Source organism: Felis catus, chromosome E1 (assembly GCF_018350175.1).
Source record: "Felis catus isolate Fca126 chromosome E1, F.catus_Fca126_mat1.0, whole genome shotgun sequence".
Classification (NCBI taxonomy): domain Eukaryota; kingdom Metazoa; phylum Chordata; class Mammalia; order Carnivora; family Felidae; genus Felis; species Felis catus.
The window spans coordinates 30,338,646-30,363,017 of record NC_058381.1 but is presented as its reverse complement, the minus strand read 5'-3'; the positions used below and the strand labels follow the sequence as shown (position 1 = coordinate 30,363,017).

General features: G+C 40.7%; 1 protein-coding gene across 7 annotated transcripts in view; it reads left to right on the top strand.

The window, feature by feature from the left end:
- The window catches only part of ANKFN1 (ankyrin repeat and fibronectin type III domain containing 1), a 603,208-nt gene that overhangs the window by 337,153 nt on the left and 241,683 nt on the right, over positions 1-24,372 (top strand). For all 7 annotated transcript variants that reach the window (XM_045044941.1, XM_045044939.1, XM_045044940.1 and 4 more), the window contains one exon: positions 17,484-17,524. In XM_045044941.1, the coding sequence (XP_044900876.1) occupies positions 17,484-17,524 (41 nt within the window). The remainder of the gene's footprint in view (positions 1-17,483; positions 17,525-24,372) is intronic.

Genomic DNA, 24,372 nt, shown 5'->3' with positions numbered 1-24,372 from the left:
AATCTTCCCATACACACTCACTGTTTCCTCTCTCAGAGAATGGCATTTGAGACCTCCTAGTCTCATAAAATTAAGAAATTTCAGTGGTGGCCCTCATCTCCATGTCTTCTCGTGTCTCTGTTCTATGCAGTGTATCCTTTTAATTTTTAATCCGTGGTTGAGCCCTACACTTTGCCCCTCTCCCCAGTACTGAAGTGGGCTGAGTGGATGGGCTCTTTACAATGACTCAGCTTTTTCTCCCTCTTGGAATAAGGTGGTCAAGAGAGAGAAGCACCTGTTTGAACAAAGGCTGTGCCTTCCCCAGGATCTCAATGTCTTGCTCTGCTTTTTGTATTTCTCCATCTGTCGAAAGACCCCAGGGAGCAATGTCTACTGTCTTTGATTCCTACACTGGAATCCTGTACAACACTGGTTCTCTAAATATGATGACATCGGTGCATCACCTGGGAAATTGTTAGAAATGCAGATTCTCAAGCTTCACCCAGATCTGTTGTATTGGAATCTCAGGGAGCGGGACACAGAAATCTGATTTGAGAACCATTGCTGTAGACCTACCTCTGAATGATATGGCTTTCTTGCTTGCATTTTTCTCTTAATAGGCACTTGCCTTCAACAGATCCCCTAAGACTTGATGGTGCAGCTGCAGATTGCGTGCTCAAGTGGGAAGTTATCTTTTGCCATGTGCTCTTCCTCCCTAATTTGCCTTTGCTTAATTTTTAAATTTCTAGACTTTGAGAAAATTACGCTATTTCATTGGTAGTAAGAACTTTTATCTCTGCCACCTTATCCCTCTACAGTAGCAAATGCCTCTAGTGTTTCATTTGCCTTCTCCTTCTCCACTGTTTTCAAACAAACTCAGCTGTTTTTAAAAGTGCAGTATGCTTCCTAACTTGACTCCCCACCTTCTCCATATGTGGCATTAATACCCTTGGCTGGATCACAGCACCTTCCCCTCATTCTCTTTCTCTTGCTTTCAGCCCCATTCATTTGTTTTCTTCATATTATTCTAGATTTTGTTCTTTGAGATCCTCCTTAATAAGAGATGTGAAGTCAGCAACTTCAGAAGCTGCCAAAATATCCATAGTTGAAGCAGATCTTGTTCATGGCTAGTTCTCCTAGTTGGATAATTCTGCCCATCAACCCACCATCTGACCCCATCCAGACTCAAGTGTTGTAGCCCAGCCTGGCTTTCCTTAAGGCAGTCTCTTAATCTTAGTAGTACTGACTCTTCAGACTGGATAATTCTTTGTTATGGGAGCTCTTCTGTGTATTGTAAGATGCTTAGTGGCCAGAAGCTCCCCGTCCCCAACTTATGATAATCAAAAAATGTCTCCAGACATTGCCAGATGTTCCTCTGGAGGTCAGGGTACAGTGCACTTCAGGCTGGCTATGTCCTTCTCCCTGAATTGTCCATTAAGGACTGATGCATATGATTTCTAATGGCAACCCACCTGCACCTGCATCATTGCTTCAACACCTGTGTTATCTTGGCACTAGTGAAACAATCCCTGCAGGATTCCATCCCAGTGTTCCTAGTCATCCCTCACAGTCCTGTCCATATGTCATGTAACAACATCCAGCATGGCTCTCCCATCCCTCCATTCAAGCGGCTTCCAATAGTCCCTCACATCTGGGCATCGTCTGGGGCATTAGTCTCCTTTGTTTTCTTTCTTTAATTTTTGTTGTTTTAAAGCCTCAATCATGCCTCTTTTCTAACTCCCAACTTTAGGAGCATTTAAAATGTTTTAGGTTTGTATCTGTTCAACCTAGCCTCTAAAATCTCTGCATTTCTCCTAAAGAAGTAATTCTTTTTTTAAAATTTTTAAAATGTTTATTTATTTTTGAGAGAGACAGAGAGAATGTGAGTGGGTTAGGGGCAGAGAGAGAGAGAGAGGGAGACACAGAATCCAAAGCAGGCTCCAGGCTCTGAGCTGTCAGCACAGAGCCCGATGCGGGGTTCAAACTCACGAGCTGCAAGATCATGACCTGAGCCGAAGTTGGACATTTAACTGACTGAGCCACCCAGGTGCCCCAAGAAGTAATTCTTTTCCTTCTACTCAGTCATAGCATCTTCCTTCATTTTCTTTCATTTCCAACAGCTCATGTTCTAAATGCAAGATCAAAGCCTGTATTTTAGCCCACTTCCATTCTTCCTTACATCTCTAAGCAAGTCTATCCCAGAAACAGTTCAAGAAAACGGCATTTTATATAAACTTCCTAGCCAAATGCCTGGATAAATGAATCAGGGACTACACTCCTCTTTAACCATTATTTGAGCCTGTGTCTTTTAAATCCATACCATATCATGTCTTATTTAAGATATAAGCTTAATGGAAAAGAACCCAATTGAAGACCATTGGCAGAGGAGCCCCAGGAGGCTGTGGGCAAGCCACACAAATCAGGAAACCAGTCTTTCCATAGACCCCCTGGAGCCTGTGGAATTCCAAACAAGATAGAAGGGATCCAAAGTTGGATAAACTGAGTAGTGTTCCCAGTGACTAGCACTAAACCCAGTGACTAAGGCCAGACCACTTACTCTGGTTCTTTCTACTCTAGATGAAATCTAGCTGGATTATTATTTTATTTTATTTTATTTTATTTTATTTTATTTTACTTTAATTTTGGGCTACTTAAAGCCCAAATCATCCAATATTGGCCTCAGCAGCAATTCACTATATGGCAGCAATTCACCCCATTCACGTGAAAACCTGTCACAGTAGCTGTACCAAGATCTGTGGTCTCACATCTCTAAGTTCTTTGCTCTCCAGATGTTTGTATTTAATCTTAAGGTTTCCAGACAGTGCACTAATGTGTTGGGGATCATGATGCTATCCCTTCACCTCTTCTTCCTCACTAAATGAGTATCAAAGTATCAACTTCACTGATAGTTGGGGAATATCCAATAAATCTAAAATGTAGGGCAAGTAGGAAACTTCACTGGAGAAACCCAGCCATAGCTTCCCACTACCTTCCACTGAACTGAAGAGACTGGAGCCCAGTGTCAGATTCACATAACTCACCTATCCAGTCATGGCTGGACCTGAGGGAGCACACACCCAACTTGCAGCATTAACATAGGAACCCAGAATTCTGTGCACACAAGAACGATGGCCCAGTATAGAAGCATGGGCTTGTGGACATCTGGCTTCCCATGGTCTAATAAGTCAACCTCTTCCTGGATGGAGAAGAAAGGGAAGGAAGAGAAACTAGACATGCTTACTCCAAAATATGTCACTCATGGTGTGCATATAGAAGTCTCCTCCAGGAGAACATGGGGAGGCAGAGGAGACATTTCCCCCTCTCCACACTGATTACTTAGTCTGTCTACACTTATCTTCTGTTTTAAGAAAGCTTTCCTATGTGTCAGATGCTATTTTAAGTGCGTTCCACATAGGAACACATTTAATCTTTCCAGTAATCCTAGGGGAAGGCTAGTGTGATCTCTGGTTTACAGAGAAAGAAATTAAGGCTGAAGTAAAGAATTTGATATCTGAACCCAGGTAATTCAGCTCACCCTGTTCTTACTCAGTGGCTTTCTTTTAGGTCCTCAAATAAGACATGCTCTTTCCTACCTCAGGACTTTTGTATAAGCTGTGCCTCCACCTATAAGTGACCTTCCATTTGCTCCCTTCTCAATAAATTACTCTACCCCAGCTTCTGGATTTCAGTTTAAATAGCCCTTTCTGATAAACAGTCCTAATCTGGTACCCCAGATGAGATCAACATCCCCTGTTTTCGTAGATGTAGACTCACCAACTCTTACATTTCAATTTTCTATGCACAGAAAAAAGACAAGTGTTGGAGGGGTTCTAAAATTCTAACAACGGATGCCTTTGAATGATAGAACTGTTGTTATTTTTTTGTTTGGTTGAATGGTTTTGCAGTTTGTTTTTGCGTTTTGCCTTCTCTGTTTTTCAAGTTGTCCAGTGATTAGAATATACACCTTACAAGTGGAGTCATTCCAGGTAGTAATGAGGTTTGAGAAATGCCAGTGAGTGACTGATCAGCACAAGGCTGCTGATCTTTTGCACTGAGAAATCAGTGCACTGAGATCAGGGAGCCAGATGGGTCATGAATACAGATATTACAAATACCAAGAAAGGTGGGATACAAGGGAAAACTGAGAGTCCCACGCTGGAGTCAGAGGGAGGCAGAAATGAGGCATGGAGAGCAGCTGATGGTAAAGGGTAAGATGTGGAAAACAGGGTGCAAGCAATTATGTGCCACAAGAGCAGCATAAAAAATGGTGGCTCAAGGGCAGATAGATAGAATTTTGCTTTGGAAGTAGAAGCAACAGTGGCCCCTATTGGAGACAACTGTGGAGGTGGGAAAGCCTGGTTTCCACTCAGGTGAGGAGATGGACTGAGAAGGCACAGAGGGAAGCTTTCTCGCCTTAGAATAGGGGTCCAGAGAACAAAATGAAAGGGACAAGACAAGAAGGCTGGAAGGGCATGGACTCAAGAGAGAGGGGTCTGAGTGAGATGGGAAAAAAAGAGGCTAACGAAGCTCAAGCATGGGTTTTCCCACGGCACAGGAGGTACAATTACCAGGCATAAAGGAATCAGAAGGCTGAGAAGCTGGCTGGGCACAGACAGGGCCAGCTCCATGGACAGACACCTGCCGAAGTAGCATAGAACCCCATGCTTGGTTTAATGCCCTGTCATCACTGTCTTGAAGTTCTTGATCATTTTAGAAGAAGGAGCCCCACCTTTTCATGTTTGCCCTGAGCCCTACAAATTATGTAATGGGTCCCGGGCACAGGTATGGTGATAGAAGCAGCATGGGTGTGGGAGGCTGCTGGGCAGATAGGATCTTATTGGCAGGGAAAGCCTGGAGGTTTATTCATTTAGCTACAAACTATTGAAGAGTGACTATGCATTGAATATTCTGCTAGACACTACAGAGGAGAAAATATGAATAAGAAGTTGCTTAGGTTTGTGCTCTGGTTCATAGGAATTTGAGCCATGGCTTTCCTGCTGTAAGAGTTATAGATCAATATCAATTGAGGTCACTTTTATAAGAAAGAACTTCAGTGTGATTTTTAAGCTTTGTGTATGTGGACTTCAAGATTTTCCATAAGTGACTTCAAAGGAAATGTTTCATTAAAATTGATGGCTAGAAATGTAAACACTGGCCATTAATCAGCTTTCCTATTATCTATAGTAAATTTGAAAAATACTTCATTCCTCACCAAAAGTCATCTCTTTGACATTTGAATAATTAATCCTTAGAAATTCATTATTTAATTATAAGGTTTGGACAGTAGCCTGTGAGACATGAAAGGGCTCTATGAATCTATATTGTCAGCTGACAGGAGATCAAAATTTGAGAAGTGTTTAAAGTAGAAAATATTGTGAGCCAGATAATATTTTAATGATGTCATGCAGGAAAGATCTGAGAGGAACTGAAGTTTTAAGAGATCCTTGGAGTGAAACCTTAGTGAAGTAGCTTGTATTCTGCTTTTTTTATTCTGGCAGGGTTATTACCTTGAAGCCTCTAATGTAGAAATCAGAGACCTTTCTAGAGACTGGTACCAGCTAATCAGAGAGAAGTGACTTCCTAGGCAGTATGTTCTGCTAGAAAAAACACAGAATCAGGAACCAAAAAGTTCTAAGTAGGCTTTGTTCCTAAAACAAAGCACTGTAACCCTCCAGACCTCAGTTTACCCATCTGTAAAGAGAGAGACCAGGTGAGAGGATCTCTATGTTGACCTCTGTGCAGTCAAGTCTGAAGAGTCTGTCTAGCCACCTGCCCTTAAGGAATCCAGCATCCCACAGGGAAATTAAGCCTACTGGTAATTTTAGTAAAAGAAATTAACCTCAAAGAATGAAAGTTTTACTGTAGGATGTGGTGAAAGAAGAGGAAGAAACAAAAAAGAAAATATAAGAAGAAAGAGTAGAGGGTGACAATGGCAAGGACAGTGACGTAAGCCCCATGCAGAAAATGTCTGCAAAACCTTGAGAGTGGACGTGCTCACAGCCGCATTTGGCTTGGGGCCCCATTTTCAGACTTTGGGACAATAGGGGAGTCTAGAACCACTGCAGAACAGTGACTAGTTTAGGAATGAATATTAGGCATCCCTGTCATTCAGTGTTCTCCATCTTCCCAGCCATTAGGAATTTCTTTTTTTTTTTTTTAATATATGAAATTTATTGTCAAATTGGTTTCCATACAACACCTAGTGCTCATCCCAACAGGTGCCCTCCTCAATGCCCATCACCCACTTTCCCCTCCCTCCCACCCTCCATCAGTCCTCAGTTCTCAGTTTTTAAGAGTCTCTTATGCTTTGGCTCTCTTCCACTCTAACCTCTTTTTTTTTTCCTTCCCCTCCCCCATGGGTTTCTGTTAAGTTTCTCAGGATCCACATAAGAGTGAAAACATATGGTATCTGTCTTTCTCTGTATGGCTTATTTCACTTAGCATAACACTCTCCAGTTCCACCCACATTGCTACAAAGGGCCATATTTCATTCTTTCTCATTGCCACGTAGTACTCCATTGTGTATATAAACCACAATTTCTTTATCCATTCATCAGTTGATGGACATTTAGGCTTTTTCCACAATTTGGCTATTGTTGAGAGTGCTGCTATAAACATTGGGGTACAAGTGCCCCTATGCATCAGTACTCCTGTATTCCTTGGGTAAATTCCTAGCAGTGATATTGCTGGGTCATAGGGTAGGTCTATTTTTAAGTTTTTGAGGAACCTCCACACTGTTTTCCAGAGCACCAGCCATTAGGAATTTCTCACCGTTCTCTTTTCTGTAAGAGATCAGCCCCACTGCTGCTCAACAAGGTGCCCTCAGTTTACTTAGGAATTCAGTTCCTCTCACTTCCTTCTATAGCAGAATGTAACTCCCACACCATCTACTCAAGGTCTAGGCCAACCCTGAATTTGCAAACTCATTAATACGTTCTGTGAAGCAAAAGGTCTGCTCCTCTGGGTTTCACTCTTTAGTGGCATAAAAGATTTAGTAGAGTTCTTCCAAATGCCACCACAGTTTGTCAAAGGGAAAGTCCAGAGCGGTGGTTTGACCTGTGGGGTGGGAGGTAGGAGGAGAATACCGTTGTGCCCCTTGGGGCCATGTGGCAATGTTTGGAGACACTTGGGTTGTCGCAATCAGGGGAGGGAATAATACTGGCATCTAGTGGGTAGAGGCCAGGGACACTGCTAAACAAATATTCTGTGAGGCACAGGACAGTCACCATAACAAAGAATTATCTGACCCTAAATGTGAGTAGTAACAAGGTTGAGAAACCCTGAAATAGGGATTTGTTTTTCCATCATATGAGTAAATTGACCCCCCTGTAGAAGGCAAAAGAAGCTAGTCCGTTTGGGTTTAATTTTTTTTTTTCACCGTGTTTTGTTCGTTTAAAAACAATTCATACTTATCTTTTTGTCAGTTGAGGGGCTTGAGGTACTGAATTCCTAAATGAGATATGTGTTTCCTAGGGAATAATTACCTAACCTGTGGATTCCTAGAGTTGTTAGTATCTCTAATAAATTAACCTGTTAGGATCTTAACAGTTACATATTCCAATGGCTCTTCTGTTTCAACACGTCCAAGCATTGGCTACAGCTTTGGCTCAGGCCTCCATCCCTTTTCACCTGAATTCTACCTCCTAAGTGAGCCATTAGGTTCAATCCAAACCTGTTCTTTCTCCCGTATTCCCCATCACTGTATGACTGTATCACCTACCCAGTGTCTCCTAACCCTTACCTGCCACTCACCTCACATCTAACTGGACTCCTGGTGCTGCAGATACTGCCTCCTTAGCCCCCCTTCCTCCCATCCTGCCTTCTTTCCTTATTTCCTTCCTTTCCTTCCTTCCTTCCTTCCTTCCTTCCTTCCTTCCTATCCACCCATCCATTCATCCATCCATCCATCCATCCATCCATCCATCCATCCATCCATCTTTCTCCCCTGGCTCATTCCCTCAACACTGACATCTGGGTTATTTCAAGAACTCCTCCTGACCACTCTTCCTTTCTCTAGGCAACTTCTCTATGAATGCACAGCTATACTGTTACCAGGGTGATGTTTTGGGGTTTTTTTTTAATGTTTGTTTATTTATTTGGAGGCAGAGAGAAAGAGAGAGCATGCATGTACATGTGGGCACAAGCAGGGAAGGGGCAGAGAGAGAATCCCAAGCAGGCTCCACACTGTCAGCACAGAGCCCAATGCATGTTCCATCCCACAAACTGAGGGACCATGACCTGAGCTGAAATCAGGTCAGACACTTAACCAACTGAGCCACCCAGGTGCTCCCAGGGTTTTTGACAAAGCAAATCCATTCATACCTCTCCCCTGTGTCAGAACATCTAAATACCTTTCTTGCTTTCAGGCTAAAGTTCAACCCTTTACCTGGATGGAATGATCTGACTGACTCTTGTTTATCTCTGTACCTACTTCTGGTCACTTTTTCATGTGACCTTTGGCTTAGCTCTTTGGAGCCACTTAGTATTGTCATAGCCATGTCCTGTCTCCGTGCCTTTACATGGATTGTTTTTCTTCCAACCTCTTCTGCCTCACACCTGCTCATCTTGGAGTCTCAGCTGCAACGTTACTCCTCTAAGAGAGCTCCCTTGGATCACTTAGGCCATTGTTCCCCAGGTGTGTCCCTCAGAATGCTTGGAAGAAGGGTTCTTCAGTCCCATACATTCAGGACATTACCACTCCCTAGAATTTGTAATAAATATTTGACTATTAAAACCTCTGAAAAAGATTATACTAGAAAGATCCACTTAACCATCTTTAACCCAGTGTTTCCCAAACGTACTTAACATTTAACTTCTTTCTTCCACAAACCCATTTTGACCCTTCTTTGGAAAAATCTGCCTTAATCTGTTTTAGAAAGAATATCCTTTGCTCCTTGAATACCACAGGCCTAGCTCTATCCTAGTGGTTACCACATGTCATTATCATTGTGGAGTCATTTTCTGATAGGCCTTTCATGCAACACAGACCGCAAATGCCTTGGTGATAAAACAGTCACTGTGTTTTGTCAGTGTTTTATATTTAAAACCGAGAACACGTTTTAAATATCTGATATGTATTTGGTAAACAAGTACATGGTTGACTAAAAAAAATACCACTTACTTTGTTGCTATTGATAATTAGCATATATTATTTGAGTAGTGTGTGAAATACAATTATTTTGCCAAAATATGTCCATATGAAAGATAGACTACAATTCACAATATTATTGACATGTTTTCTGCGAGTGCCATGTTTATATGAGTCTCTTAATGTCCTTTATCCTGAAGATAAGAGTGTACACTTGGTCTGACATGTCAACTTGGCTTCAATATAGAAATTTCTATGTTGTTTGGTAGTCATTTTTTTGTTACCATTGCTTTGTGTTTTGTTTTTGAGAGGACCATTACTAAAGATTACATCAATTGTGTATACCTTGAAGAGAACGCTTATATTCCCTATTTGCCAGGAGGATCCTGGTAAGTCCTAGACCTCCCTATACCACTCAGTGGAGGGGTCCCAGTCTGCCAGCTCATTCACCAAGAAAAGATTCTTCCTTTACCTGCCACCAGTTGCAGACCCACTACTGCATAGAAGACCCCCACCCCCACCCCAGCTTACCTGCATATGTGCTGAGGGCCTCTCCTCCCTTACAGGTCAGGAGATCTGGATGTGTGCAGACAAGTAGCAGAGTTTGTGGGGAGAGAAAATGCACAAAGCATTAAAAATGACTCAGCAGTTTGAAGAGGGAAAGAATAATGTAATCAGAACAGGTAGCTCTCTGTGAGGTATCCTTAAAGGAAGAAATAAAAAGAACTCTAAAAGTAACATAAATTCCCAGGGCGACTAGGGAAAGTTATTACAAAGGAACAATCTGAGGGGAAAAAAAAGAATTCTTGGAACTCAAAAACATTGCTAAAAACGGAATTAAGTATATTGAAGCTCAGATGGAAGAATTATCACATGGAGAAGAAAAATGCAAAGAAATAGAAATTATGAGTGCAAAGTGAAAGATACATATGAAGGATACTTATTGTTGGTACAGGGTGAAGAGGCTTAACCTTCTTGAAGACTAATGTTCAAAATGCTTTCTCATTGTAAGCTCATTGTCATAGCAAAAAAAATCCCAAGAAATTTAAATGTTCACTAATCAATATGGGATTGGTTAAATAAATTAAGGCATGTCCATAAATGGATTTCTATGAAGCCGCTAAACAAATATACCAACTTGGAATGTATCTCCACAAATATACTAAAAAGAGAACAAAAAGCATAGTATAGAGAATTATATAACATGACCTTGTTTTTGTTGAAAACATTTTAACCACATGTGTGTATGTGTAAAAGGTTTACATATGTATATGTGCTTTCATAAGCATAAAAAACACTTTAGAATGATACCCTAACACACTATTGACAGTAATTATCTCTGGGAAATGGGAGGCAAGGTGCTTACCTCTTTATCCACTTTAGAATAAATCTGTGAGGTGAGGCTGTGGACTCTTTTACTTCATTTTAGTGCTTTTGTGTATTTTCCAAATCTTCTGTAGTAAAAACTGCTTCTTTGGAGTGCTTGGGGGGCAGGGGGCTCAGTCAGCTGAACGTCTGACTTCAGCTCAGGTCACCATCTCATGGTTCATAAGTTTGACCCCACGTCAGGCTCTCAGCTGTCAGCCTGTTGGTGCAGATCCTGCTTCAGATCCTCTGTCCTGCTCTCTCTCTCTCTGCCCTTCCCCTGCTTGTTCTCTCTCTCACTCTCTCAAAAAAAATAAATAAATAAAAAGAAACTGCTTCCTTAATTTTTTTAACAGTTACAGCTGGAAAAAATCAAAGCATAAGAGGTCATTTGTAAGCAAATGTGGCAAGGATATGCAAGGGTTTGCTGCATTCTTGGAAAAGGCAGGGTCAAGACTAGAAAAAGAAAAAAATGGCAGTGGGATTCCAATACCATAAGAGAAACAATTAGAAATGTTTACAAACTTCTTAAAACACTAGTGGGAAAAACTTAAAAACTACTGTAAGAAGGAAGTGAAAAAGCAATCCACTCTGACATTTTAAAGAAGAGCCCACTTTGGGTCAAATCAAGACCCAAAGTCAAACACAAAAGAAGTTGGAGATGACATTTCTTGTAACCACTTAAGGAACTAGGACAGAATATTTTGATCCAAATGGAAAGTGTAATTCTTGCTACAGTAATTTTTCAGTTTGGACTCAATAAAGATAAATCTAAGTGTCATATGTTGAGCACTTAAAATGGGCAAAGTCTCTGCCAAGTCCTCTGTATGCATATTCCTCTAAAAAGCACAACAATCTCAGGGGAGGTACAGGTGCTGCTCTTATTTGCCTTTTATAGACAAAGGAAGTGAGATACACAAACATCGATGTATGTATATGTGCTTTCATAAGAATAAAAGGCATAAGGTTAAATAATTGGCTGCACATCACACTGGAAATAAGTGGAAGAACCGAGACTCCAACTCATGGCCTTCTGATACTATTGCCTCTACCTCCAGTGGGAGAACCCAGACTCCAACTCGTGGCCTTCTGATACCATTGCCTCTGCCTCCAGTGGGAGAACCCAGACTCCAACTCGTGGCCTTCTGATACCATTGCCTCTACCTCCAGTGGGAGAACCGAGACTCCAACTCATGGCCCTCTGATACCATTGCCTCTACCTCCAGTGGGAGAACCCAGACTCCAACTCGTGGCCTTCTGATACCATTGCCTCTACCTCCAGTGGGAGAACCGAGACTCCAACTCATGACCCTCTGATACCATTGCCTCTACGTCCAGTGAGAGAACAGAGACTCCAACTCATGACCCTCTGATACCATTGCCTCTACGTCCACTGGGAGAACCGAGACTCCAACTCATGGCCTTCTGATACCATTGCCTTTACCTCCAGTGGGAGAACCGAGACTTCAACTCATGAACCTCTGATACCATTGCCTCTACTTCCAGTGGGAGAATCGAGACTCCAACTCATGACCCTCTTAGACGATTGCCTGTACCTCCAGTGTGGGAGCCCTGGGCTCTCAAACTCAACATCTGATCCCTGTGCCTATAGCACATAGTCTCAGGTTTTAAAGAACACTTGATCAAAGTGAAGAGGAGTTTCACCTTTTATAACATAGTATTATTATTACCTGATAATTGGTATATTCTACTTTATATAAAACTTGCATCAGTTCATTCTTTTTTTTTTCCCCACTGTTACAATACCACTGACTATGTTGCCTATGCTGTGGCCTTTATCCCCATGACTTATTCATTCTATAACTGGAAGCCTGTACCTCCCCCCTCCCCTTCACCTCTTTTGTCCAGCCCCCCTCCTCTGGAAACTATCAGAATGTTCTCTGAATTTATGGGTATCTTTCTTCTTTTTTAGTTTTTCTGTTTCTTTTCTTTTTTAGATTCCACATACAAGTGAAATCATATGATATTTTTCCTTCTGTCTCTGACTTATTTCACTAAGCATAATACCTTCTAGGTCTCTCCATGTCACAAATGGCAAGAGTACATTCTGTTTTATGGCTGACTAATATTCCAGTGTGTGTGTGTGTGTGTGTGTGTGTGTGTGTGTGTGTGTACCACTTCTCTATCTGTTCATCTGCCAATGGACACTTTCTCTGATTTATTTCATGTACTACAATGCCCTCAGGCCCATCTCAGTCCATCTTGTCACAAGTCACAAATGGCAGGATTTCCTTCTTTCTCAGGCTGAATAATATTTATAAATATATTCCATAAATATATAGTATATATAATCTTCTTTGTTGATTCATCCATAGATGGACACTTAGATTACTTGAGCTACTTCCATATCTTGGCTCTATAAATCATGTTGCAATAAACATAGGGGTCCATATATCTTTTTGAATTAGTGGTTTTGTTTTCTTTGGGTAAATACCCAGTAGGTGGAATACTGGATCATATGGTACTTCTATTTTTAATTTTTTGAGGAGCATCCATACTGTTTTCCACAGGGGCCACACCAATTTACATTCCCACCAACAGTGCACAAGGGTTTCTTTTTCTTTACATCCTCGCCAGTGCTTATTATTTCTTGTCTTTTTGATTCTAGCAATTCTGACAGGTGTAAGGTAATATCTCACTGTGGTTTTGACTTGCATTTCCCTGATTATGAGTGATGTTGAGCATTGTTTCATGTGTCTCTTGGCTGTATGTCTTCTTTGGAAAAATGTCTATTCAGGTCCTCTGCCCATTATTTAATCAGATTATTTGTTTTTGTTTTTGTTTTTTTGTATTGAGTTGTATAAGTGCTTTATATATTTTGGATATGAACCTCTTATCAGAAATGTCATTTGCAAACATCTTCTCCCATTTAGTAGCCTGCCTTTTCATTTGTTGATGGTTTCCTTTGCTGTGCAGAAGTGTTTTATTTTGGTGTAGTCCCAGTAGTTTAATTTTGCTTTTGTTTCACTTGCCCTAGGAAACATAGCTACAAAAATGTTGGTACTGGCATCTGTTCACTTTTAAAGTATTTTTTTAAGTTTATTTATTTATTTTTTTGAGAGAGAGATAGAGAGTGAGCAGGGGAGGGGCAGAAAGAGGGAGAGAGAGAATCCCAAACAGGCTCCTTGCTATTTCCCCAGAGCCCAATGTGGGGCTCAATCCCACAAACTGTGAGATCATGACCTGAGCTGAATCCAAGAGTTGGACACTTAACCAACTGGGCCCCCCAGGTGCCCTGTTCATTCTTAAATTAATTTCCCAGGTAATTAAAAAAAACTGGTCTCAGCACTCCTGGGAATATGTGAAATAGAGAATAAGTATTCCTACCATAGCAATAAGCAAATAAGTAAAATTAACATAAAATAAAATTTTTTCAAAATTCAGAATAAGAAAGTGGTAGCCACTTCATCTCAAAATTTATAATCTTGGACATGTAGGAACTACTTTATTTTATTGTGCATTGTAGAGAGGAGTAGATACATAGGAGATTTTATTCCATATGTTACATCATTCAAACAGTTATACTTGCATTGATGCGGTTTTTTGCATATTGTGAAAACTTTAAATAGCAGACAATTCAAACCAGATACTTCAATGAGCATAGAACATTCTGAAATTACTAAGTAGTCTATTTTTTTAATGAGTGTCAATTGTAGGTTACAGATCATAACCAGATGGGATCAACCACAGGAACCAGGGTAAGAAGTTAAGATAAACAGGTGATGTGTAGAATCCCTTAGTTGAACACTTTGGCCTAGAGATCAGTTGCTCCAGGGCCATCAGTTGATAAATCCCAGTGACTGTCAGAGCATAGGAATCTGAAGTCCTAGCAAGGAGACCAAGGAAATCCAAGGGCTTTGAACAAGATCCATTCCATGTGGATCAGGCCCATGTGTGACCATGACCCAGATGCTGACCTTGCATGTCCTCTGAGAGTGGCTCAGGGGTACTAGGTGGGTGTGGTTCAGGGCAGAGAGATAAGAGGACCTTGCATCTCCACAAGGTGGGAACACTGAGGCAAGCCTTCTGTAACTTAAGTTATCCAGGATTGATATCAGAAGGGCCCCATCTATGATTCTTTAAGGACTCCCATGGTGGAAGAATGGATTTGGTTGAAGGGTGTGCTAAATAAGGCAAATGGTGGTATTGGTTTCTCGGTCCCTCAAGGAGAGCGAGTTCCTCCTGTCGGGGGCCCCATGCCACTGATGATGTCCTTTTGCCTGGTGTGCTCCAGGAACCCCCATTTGGCTTTTTAACTCCCACCCTGAGGTGGGACTAGTTCCTTTCTAGGGTGGTTAGCAGTAACAAGTGAATCAGTACATGCCAAAGCACCTAGGACAGTTCCTGATGCGTTAAGACTCAGCAACATCAACAGGCATTATTAAATATGAATTTTTCTTCAGATATTATCCTAACACTCCCCTCAATCAGACTTCCCTGATTTCTTTTTCCACACTGGATCATCAAAGACCACCTCCCCTCCTCTCTGACCACCTTGTGATTTTGCATTACATCATCATGCGATCCCTCCAAACTGTCCAGTTGTCTCCCCTACCAGACAGATCTTATCATGAGAGCAGGCAGTGTATTCTCAGGGCCTAGCACAGTGTGCTGCACATACCGGGCACTGAATACACATTTAGCAAATGAGTTAATTATTCATTTTAAATGCTCTCTTCTTTAAGAATTCAGGTATTTCTTTTTCTAATGTGGAAATAAGCATAGAAAGCCAAAGCAAGCTTTTATGTTCCTCTGTAGTCTATAAAACCTCACCACCACCCACACTGTTCTTGATTGCTTTATTTATTTTGTACCCCAAGAAAAATGATCAGTACCACTGCATTAGGTGGCTTCATAATGCAGTCTCAAGGACAGCTCTGAATAGTTTTCAGGGTAATCAATGATATTGCCATGAAATTGTTGCCCAAATGAAGAAAGAGCTCTTGTCCAGTGAATCCGTGAAGTAACAGACAGTTTTCTTTGTTAATACTTTTGTCACTAAAGAAGAACCTGTTATCTGAAGCAGTAGTAAAAACTTTCCTCAGCAGGTGAGAGCTGTCTAAATTTGTTTCCTAGCAACAAGTTCCTTAGAGGAACTGAAGGGTGCACAATTTGAGAAGAATTTTCAGTACACTTTTTTGTTTGAAGGAGGGAGAGGTGGGGGTGTGTGTTGTCTGTCAGAGCAGTGTTTCTAACTCCTCCTAGTCGGTGACGCATATGACATCTTATTGAGTCACACCATAGGATCCATCTAAAATAGTCGACTCAATAAAAATGTATCAAGCACCTACCTCATGTAAAGAACTCTGAAAGAAGAACTATGCCTGTTCTTTCGGGGTCAATAGTTCAATAATTTAATAATTTGTCAGTCTAGGAGCCTCACCCCAACCATGTCCATGGATAGTAAATGTGGAATTAGGTGGCTTGCTAAAACACGGAGGGATTTTCCAGTGTGGATGTTAATCTAACCTGAATTACACTCAGCGGTTAGAGAAACGAAGAGTGGAAGAAGGCAATGTGGGAGAGAAATCTGGGACAATGGTACAGTGCAGATGGTCAAGAGAGGAGACATCTTACCCAAGCACAACTCTCTCCATAGCCACTCTCCCAGCTCCAATATCATGGACTTACTATATCTTCTTAATTTGTTTTCCCAGATAGGTCTTCTGGTAATAAGAACAATAACAGTAAATCACTAAGTAGCACTTATTTCACATGCATTATCTCACTTAACTCTTACAACTATTTGAAATAACCACATTATTATTTCTATCAATCCCAGAGCACTGAATCAATTTGTCAAAGTCACACTACTACTAAAAATGGCAGAGCTTGGGGGCACCTGGGTGGCTCAGTCGGTTGAGTGTCCAACTTCGGCTCAGGTCATGATCTCACAGTTTGTGGGTTCGAGCCCTGCATCAGGCTCTGTGCGGACCGCTTGCTCAGAGCCTGGAACCTGCTTCAGATCCTGTGTCTCCTACTCTCTCTGCTCCTCCCCCGTTCACGCTTTGTCTCACTCTGTTTCTCAAAAATAAATAAATGTAAAAAAAAAATTAAAAAAAAATGGCAGAGCTTGGAAAAATACTGCTCGCCAAAGTCACTAATCCAGCTTATCCAGATCCACGTGGGGGGGGCATGGCAGATCTTGCTGTAGGTCCAAGGACACCATGACTTGAGTGTTCAGTCTTAGAGATGACCCAGAATCATGTGAATCTCAGTACACAGATTGTTCATATCAATCATGGGGGCTTACTTGCCATTCCCAATTAAATCTACTACTTTGAAAAGGACCCCTTTGGATATAACCACAGTATATCCAAAGGGGGGGAAATGGATTTGGAAGCAAACTGAGTTGTCTGGTAGGCTGCCACACTGAACAAATTGCCTGCACAACTGGCAAACTCTTTCCAAGCACAGGCTCAGTCTAATTGTTTCTTCTTTTACTGCCATCTTGAATAAGGAAAAACCTGGCATCGATTCTAGTGCCCCCACCCCAATACTCCCCAGAATAGCTTTTTATTCCTTGGAAAAGAAAACTTGTCCACTTACCCAAATAAGCATGAATTGAGAAGAGCATAATTTTTATGAGGAGCTTAATTTAATGGAACAATGTCTCAGAGCTGGGCCTATGAGAATAAGGTGCAATGTCAGTATGAACCAGAAGCCAGAGAATGATGAGTCTAAGCCGTTGAACTAGGCAACTAGACTCTCCATATTTCTCTCTAGCCAGGATTAGATGTGGGAGACAAAGTGAGCATCAAGGGATCTGGAAATTCTAGGAGGGTCCAGGACAGGGAGCTGAGAATGTGGTGAGATATGACAGTTGACTTGCATGTTTTCTTTGTGGGCTACTTCTCTCTGTACCTCTAAGAAGAGTTCCCCAATAAAAATGTTTTCATCTCTGGGCCCCTCATGTTTTCAGTCAGTGGCTTCAAAGACAATCCAGTGCCTTTGTCATTCTGAATTGGTTGCTCTCTATTTTTTTTTTTAACACGCTTGTTTTTTGTTTTTGTTTTTCTCTTTGTTTCAGAGGCTGCCCTTTAAAGACAGGCATTTCACTTGCAGCAAAATGTAAGTACATTTCCTCCTTGAAATGGTATCTCCTTCTCAGCTCTAATTCCTAAAACCTCCTCATCTTTAAGGCTCCCATCTCACATTGCTGCCTTTTTAAAGCCTGGCTCCACAAATGCAGCCTCAGTGTGAATCTAATGTTTCACACTGTTGGTTTGTATAGCATCGTGTGATATTTTATAAACCGTTTGGGAAACAGACTGAACCCAATCATGGCTGCCACTACATTGCATCTAAAAAGCGAGAAAAAAAAGTGAGGAGGAGACATTAGGCAGTATTCTTTTAGATATGATGATCATGTGACACCAAACATTTGAATATTCAGCTTCTCTCAAATGGCTAATTTATTACTCTTTGCCCGGTCACTCCTCACAGTCACAGGCTGTTTCACATTTAATAGCAGGGTAGTTATCTTAATAATGCCTCCCTGTGTGTACTGCATTGCAGCCGCTCTGTAAACCCGTGTTCTTTCTAGAACGAATCTCCATGTATTATGTTTCTTTACTCTTGGTACTCTCAGTGTCTATAGCCAAATTACAAACCCCCTCTTTTTTAAAAGACCAAATAAAATTACACCGGGTCCGAACTGGGAGTTCAAAATATGAATGTTCCATCTGTCTCTGGAATAATTTGATAATACTCAGGTTCAAAAAGCAGGGGATAGATGTGAATTCAGGATAAAGACTCTAGCTATTCAAAAGTAGTTCAAATGGTAGTGACTTGCTTGTCACTACAGATAAGTAAGCAGAAGATCAACAACCATAAGGTAGAAGCAGGAGATCAACAACCTTGAGCCAGGTAAACCAAGAATGTGTGGATAATATATTTTGTCTGTTCTCTCGAATGGATTGATCCCATTGCTATCCACCAAGTATTCAAACACTAGCCCAAGCAACATGCATCCTTATTAAAACCATTCAGATTTTATGTCAAAGTATCTGTGTTCACTGGAATTTTTTAAAATGTCAATTTCTGTGTTATATCACTTTGGTCTTTATTGCATTATCAAGACACCTGCAAGTTATGAATGTTTTAAGCAGCTTTTGCCTGTGAAGCCATGTTAGATTTTAGGAGCAGTCTCCCTTTTCATGTGCCATCATAAGTATTTTATTTGTACACATGTTAACGTCTGACTATATTCTTTCTTTTGAACATAGAAATTGCTCAGGAGAACAGTCTGTGTTTACTTTCCTCCATATTCATATTCCATAGCTCTTTCTCACACTGTATCTGTCTACTTAGGCTTATCACTGATTTTAAATGGTTTAATGTTAAATACTAAGAGATATTTGGAATATGTTCATGGTGACAATTAGACGGAAGGTAGTTTAAGATAGCATTTTTAGTCATTATTTGCAAGTATGCAACTATGAACACATATATGACCACTACCTCAAGATCTCTTTATCAAAGTTTTGGTTGAAGCACCTTGCATCTCCCAGGTGGAGAGAGAAATGGCTAGCTGTTCCATGTTAGGAGGTTAATCTGTGATCACTTTACTTTCACACTTTTTTCTCAAGGACATACAAAGTGCTTGGTGATCCCTCTTATTAGCAAATACTCTGAGCAGCAACTTTGCACAGAGTTTTGCACCATCCAGACAAAAACAGTTCTTCCCACCTCTCCACGTCATCTCTGAGCTAAACTGGTGGGGAGTCGGTCTGACCCATGGAGTCATGGAAACACATTAAAATCACCAGGCAATTGTGATTTGGGTTCATTTTGGCAGCCAGACTCGATCAGTACCGCAGGAGTTGGCATTACCCCAGTGATGATTGTATCATACAACCAATACAAACGGAAGACGACCTAATCAGCACACATTCAGACAAGGCTCAATCTGTAGTGAATGGCAGGAGGTTTTCCAAGTCAAGGCCCTGGAAATGTGTATGGGCCACATAAAATCCCAACTCCTCTGAAGGAGAGCAGCCATAGCCAAGTCAGGAAGGCATGCCCCCACAGACAAAGGGGGTAGGCGATAGAAGGAACTCAGGACTAAAACTCAGAAGGCTTATGTCTGAGTCCCAGATCACTCCCTCAGAAGTGGCATTATTTTGAGAATGTTACTGAACCCCTCAGTTTCAAAGTGTCTTTATTATGGGTTAGAGGAGGAGAAAGGGAAAACATTTTCCTTGCCTCTGTCAAAGGGTTGTTGTGATAATCACATAAGGTAACATTTCGGAAAGATTTTGCCATCTGAAAGTGCTTTGTGTCTTTAAGGGATTCTTGTTACATTATTGGAGGCTCTCTCTCTGTCTCAGCAGGAATCCCTGGGAATCTGGGAGGGGCAAACTTTGGATCTTAAAATCAATACTACACAATAGAATCAAATAGAACCGTATTGGGCCAAAGCAAGGCCCCTGGAAGGACTTGCACCCACATTTTTTGTTTCTCTTTAACTACAAATATTCTTTGGGACCACTGCCTCTGGTGGAAGAGAATTGTCTTCTGGGTGGTATGGGTGAGAAAGTTGCCAAACAAACCTGAATTATCCAGAGGCCTGTAAAATGCGCAATTGCTTTTTAAGAGGCATGGTGATATTGTGTGTTCCTTTCGATTTTTGGCAGTAACGATTTTCTGCAATTTGTGGTTTTGCAATTTCTCTTTACACAGACAACACTCTGGCTCTCATTCAATGCCCCACTGGTTGGGGGGGAAGGGGGAGGAGAGAGAAAGAGATTCCCTGGGGCTCTGACCACTCCAGAAAAAGAAGGAAATGTTAATGAAATAAGTCAGAAAGAATGCTTGAGACTAGTAGAAGCTGGTTGGTTAGTGGGGAAGAAAAACTTTTAATAAATTGCATAGTATGGTTAGGATTTTATCTGGGGCTTTTGTGGGCTAGGCCAAGGTCTGTTCCCCTTGACTCTTCTGGACTCTCCACTGAGCTTTGTCTGGATGACAGTCTCCATTTTTTCTCTTACTTTGTCCTGTGTTCAACCAGCCTAGAGCGGTCCCTTCTGGCAGCTCCCTCTCACTCCTCCTGTCTCCGGTGGGATTCCCTTTCAAAACCCCATCTCTAGGTGCCCACTTGCCAATTGTGTTAACTTGGTTTGTGTAATTTACCTGAAGATCCATGTGCCAGAATTTTCGCCTGTGTTCTGGTTGCATTTTCTTCTTCCCCAAGCCTGAAATGCTCTTTACAGAGGAAGGTCTGTGGCCCATGCTGCAGAGGCAGTGCAGGGATGTAACATGTTGCATTTATCTAGACCAGAGTAATATGTTCTATTTCTATTCATCACCTCTGCAAAGGTTTTGCTGACTTGTGTTTGCTTTTTTTATGACCGCTAGGCACTGTGCTGAAGGATTTAAAGCCACATCCAGCGTTAACCTTGTATTCCTTCTCTGTTCCCTTCCTTGTATGAAAACAGCCCCCTGTTCTCCACAGAGCAGATTCCCGGCCAGGGCTTATGCCTGTAGTTCCCAGGCTTTCTCTGCACAGAGGCAATTGCACAGGCTGTTTGCTTCGTCTCTTCTCATGACCCAAATGTCACTGCTTCTTTTGCTTCTAGGAGGGATAATTGCTACTCATGTGTTAATTGTAGTTTTTGTGTATTTGGGGAAAATAATATTTTCCTGTGTATGTATTCTAAAAGCTTAAGGAATTGGGGCACCTGGGTGGCTCAGTCAGTTGAGCATCTGACTTCAGCTCAGGTCATGATCTCACGGTTCAATTCGTGGGTTCAAGCCCCTCCTCAGACTCTGTGCTGACAGCTCAGAGCCTGGGCCTGCTTCATATTCTGTGTCTCCCTCTCTCTCTGCCCCTCCCCAGCTTGTGCATTCTCTCTCTCTCTCTCTCTCTCTCTCTCTCTCTCTCTCTCTCTTTCTCTCTCTCAAAAATAAATAAACATTAAAAAAAAAGAATTTAAAAGTTTAGGGAATTGTTTGTGCTATGCCATTATAAATCATGGGATTTTAATTTGGGAAGATGGTTCAACACGATACAGTTCAACAGCCCACCCCAAGCCGTCTTCCTCACAACATCCTCTCTAGGACCCCTTTCTCTAGCCCATGGAGGTGCAATCATTTTTAATAGCTCAACACTTCAAACTTTCTTTTACTAACCTGAGATAACCTTCAGGTGGCTTGTGCTAGTTTTGCCTTCTGGAGCAGCTCAGAAGTTGACTCCTTCTTCCACATGACAACCCTCCAAATATTTTGGAATCCGATCCCATACACTCTCTGAGCCTTCCTGGTCCAGGCTAAACATCCCCGGTTGCTTTAGCCATCCTTCATATGACTTGGTTTAGTTATCCTTTTCCATTTGTTCCAGTCACATTTTTCAATGTCCCTCTTAAAATATTACGTCCTGAACTGAAAAAAAAAAAAAAAAAAATCACTGCCAAGATGGCTGACCATTGCAGAGCTCCAAGAAAACAAAAAAAAAGTTCTTGTTCTGGACATGTTATTTCTATTACTATAACCTAAGAGTACATCAGAAATTTTAATAGCACTTTAGTCTTGAGGTTAATCCTAAAACCTCTAGATATGCTGTATAAAAGCTGCTATAAAAATGGATTTTTTCCAGTCCTATATTTATGCACTTGGTTTTGAATACTACAACAAACTTGTACCTTTATTCCTGTGACACTTATTAATTTCAGAATACTAGTGGAGATTCTTAGAAGCTTTTTGAATTTGAATTACTTTAAACCCTATTTCAGTCTTGGGACATACTTGATTTGCCTCTTGACTTCATTCAAGAGATTGACAAAAATGGTGTATACCTGGATTTTAAGCTTTTTGGAGGCAGAATCATGTTTTATTCATTTTCATCTTTGTCTCTCCTGAAATGTCTGTAACATTCTGTTAAACAAGCAGAGGCTCAGAAAGTGCTTTCATGAAATCACCCAACAATATCTGATGCAGGCAGCTTCCAGCACCCTGACAGCTACTTTAGGTTGTTATCGGTGCTCTTTAGAAATGAAGAGTAAGATGAATTTCACGCTATACTGCTAATGTTGGGAAATATTGTAGCATTATATAGTTCACTAATGGTATGATCTTCAGGGCTAGATTGCCTGGATTCTAACCTTACTAGATTTTGCTAGCTATGAGCTTGGGAGCAAGTTACTCTACCTTTCTAGGTCCACATCCTGATCTGTAAAATAATGACATTATTTTATCTGCCTCATAAGGTTGTTGTGATATTTAAGCAAATTAATCTGTGTAAAGAATATAGAACAGCTATCAATAATTAAAAACAATAATTAGTGATGGTAATAGTTGTATTGTTGTCATTTTTGTTGTTATTGTCAAGCTATGCTAGTATAACCATGCTATCATTAGAAGAACAAAGGCAATTGGGCAGTTTATTCATAGGGAACCCATATTGACTCCAAATAATAGTTTTATGATCAAAATGTTGTGTAACCTAACTATAACTCAAATGCTTCATGGCCCCTAAGTTTAGGTATGTATTCAAAGGAAACACAAAAATCTAAACAGATGAAAACAATGTAAATTTTTATTAAAGTCCTTTAAAGCAGAATTATATCACATTCCACAGAAAAATATCCTAAAGACCTTTATCCAAATTCCTCATGGTAGCTGCTCAAAAATCTCGCTTCTTCCTCTCCCTACTGCTCTCTATAGCAAAATACTAGTGCATTGCCTAGCTGGCTCAGTGGGAAGAGCATGTGACTCTTGATCATGGGGTTGTGAGTTTGAGCCCCATATTGGGTATAGAGATTACTTAAATAAATAAAACTTCAAAAATTTTTTAATGAAAGCTTGTGTTGCTTTTTTCCTTACTTGCCTCTTCTCTTTCAAAAATGCCTAATTCCAGGGATTAATAAATTGCTTATCTATTATTTTCTGTCTCCAACAATTCCATTTCTTATGAAATTTCAATGTTGCCCTTCTAGGCTGCTCCTGGAATAAATTATATACACAGGCACACACACATGTGTCCATACATATATATGTATATGTGTGTGTATACATACATTTATGTATGTGTGTGTCTATATTTACTGACATAATGGATGTGTAGCACACAATTTACAAATAAAATAAAATATTTAATACACTTTACTGTAAATTCCATGTAGCCAACTGATTCTCACAGAATGCTTTCACTGATTTTTGCTGAAGTCATATCTGTAGCCAGCCTATGGCTGCAATTGATGAATTAATGTAGTTTACATATAAATATGGATTACTAATGTGAGCAACTTCTTTACCATATTGGGTAATAGTTTTTGAATACTGTAGACTGTTTCCTCAAAAATCAGGAAGTGATGAGTTTTGAGTATTTCCTTTTTTTTATTATTGAGGTGTGATTGACATACAACATTACAGGAGTTTTAGGCACACAGCAGAATGATCTGATATTTGTGTGTATTACAAAACGATCACTATAAAAGTCTAGTTGACGTCCATGACCATACATATTTACAGAATATTTTCCTTGTGATGAGAACTTCTAAGATTTACTCTCTTAGCAACTTTCACATGTGCAGTGTAGTATTATTAAGTATAGTCGCCACACTGTGCTTTGCCTTCCCATGACATATTTATTTTACAACTGAGAGTTTGTACTTTTTGATCCCCTTCCCCTATTTCACCCACCACCCCCAACCCCTGCCTCTGGCAGCCACCAGTCTGTTCTTCGTACCTGTGAACTTTGCTTTTGGTTTTTGTCTGTTTGTTTTTTAGATTTCACATGTAAGTGAGATCATATGGTATTTGTCTTTCTCTGTCTGACTTATTTCACTTAGCATAATGCTTTCAAGATCCATCTATGTTGTTATAAATGGCAAGATTTCACGCTTTTTCAGAGCTGAATTATATTCCATTAGATAGATAGATAGATAGATAGATAGATAGATAGACAGACTGACAGACAT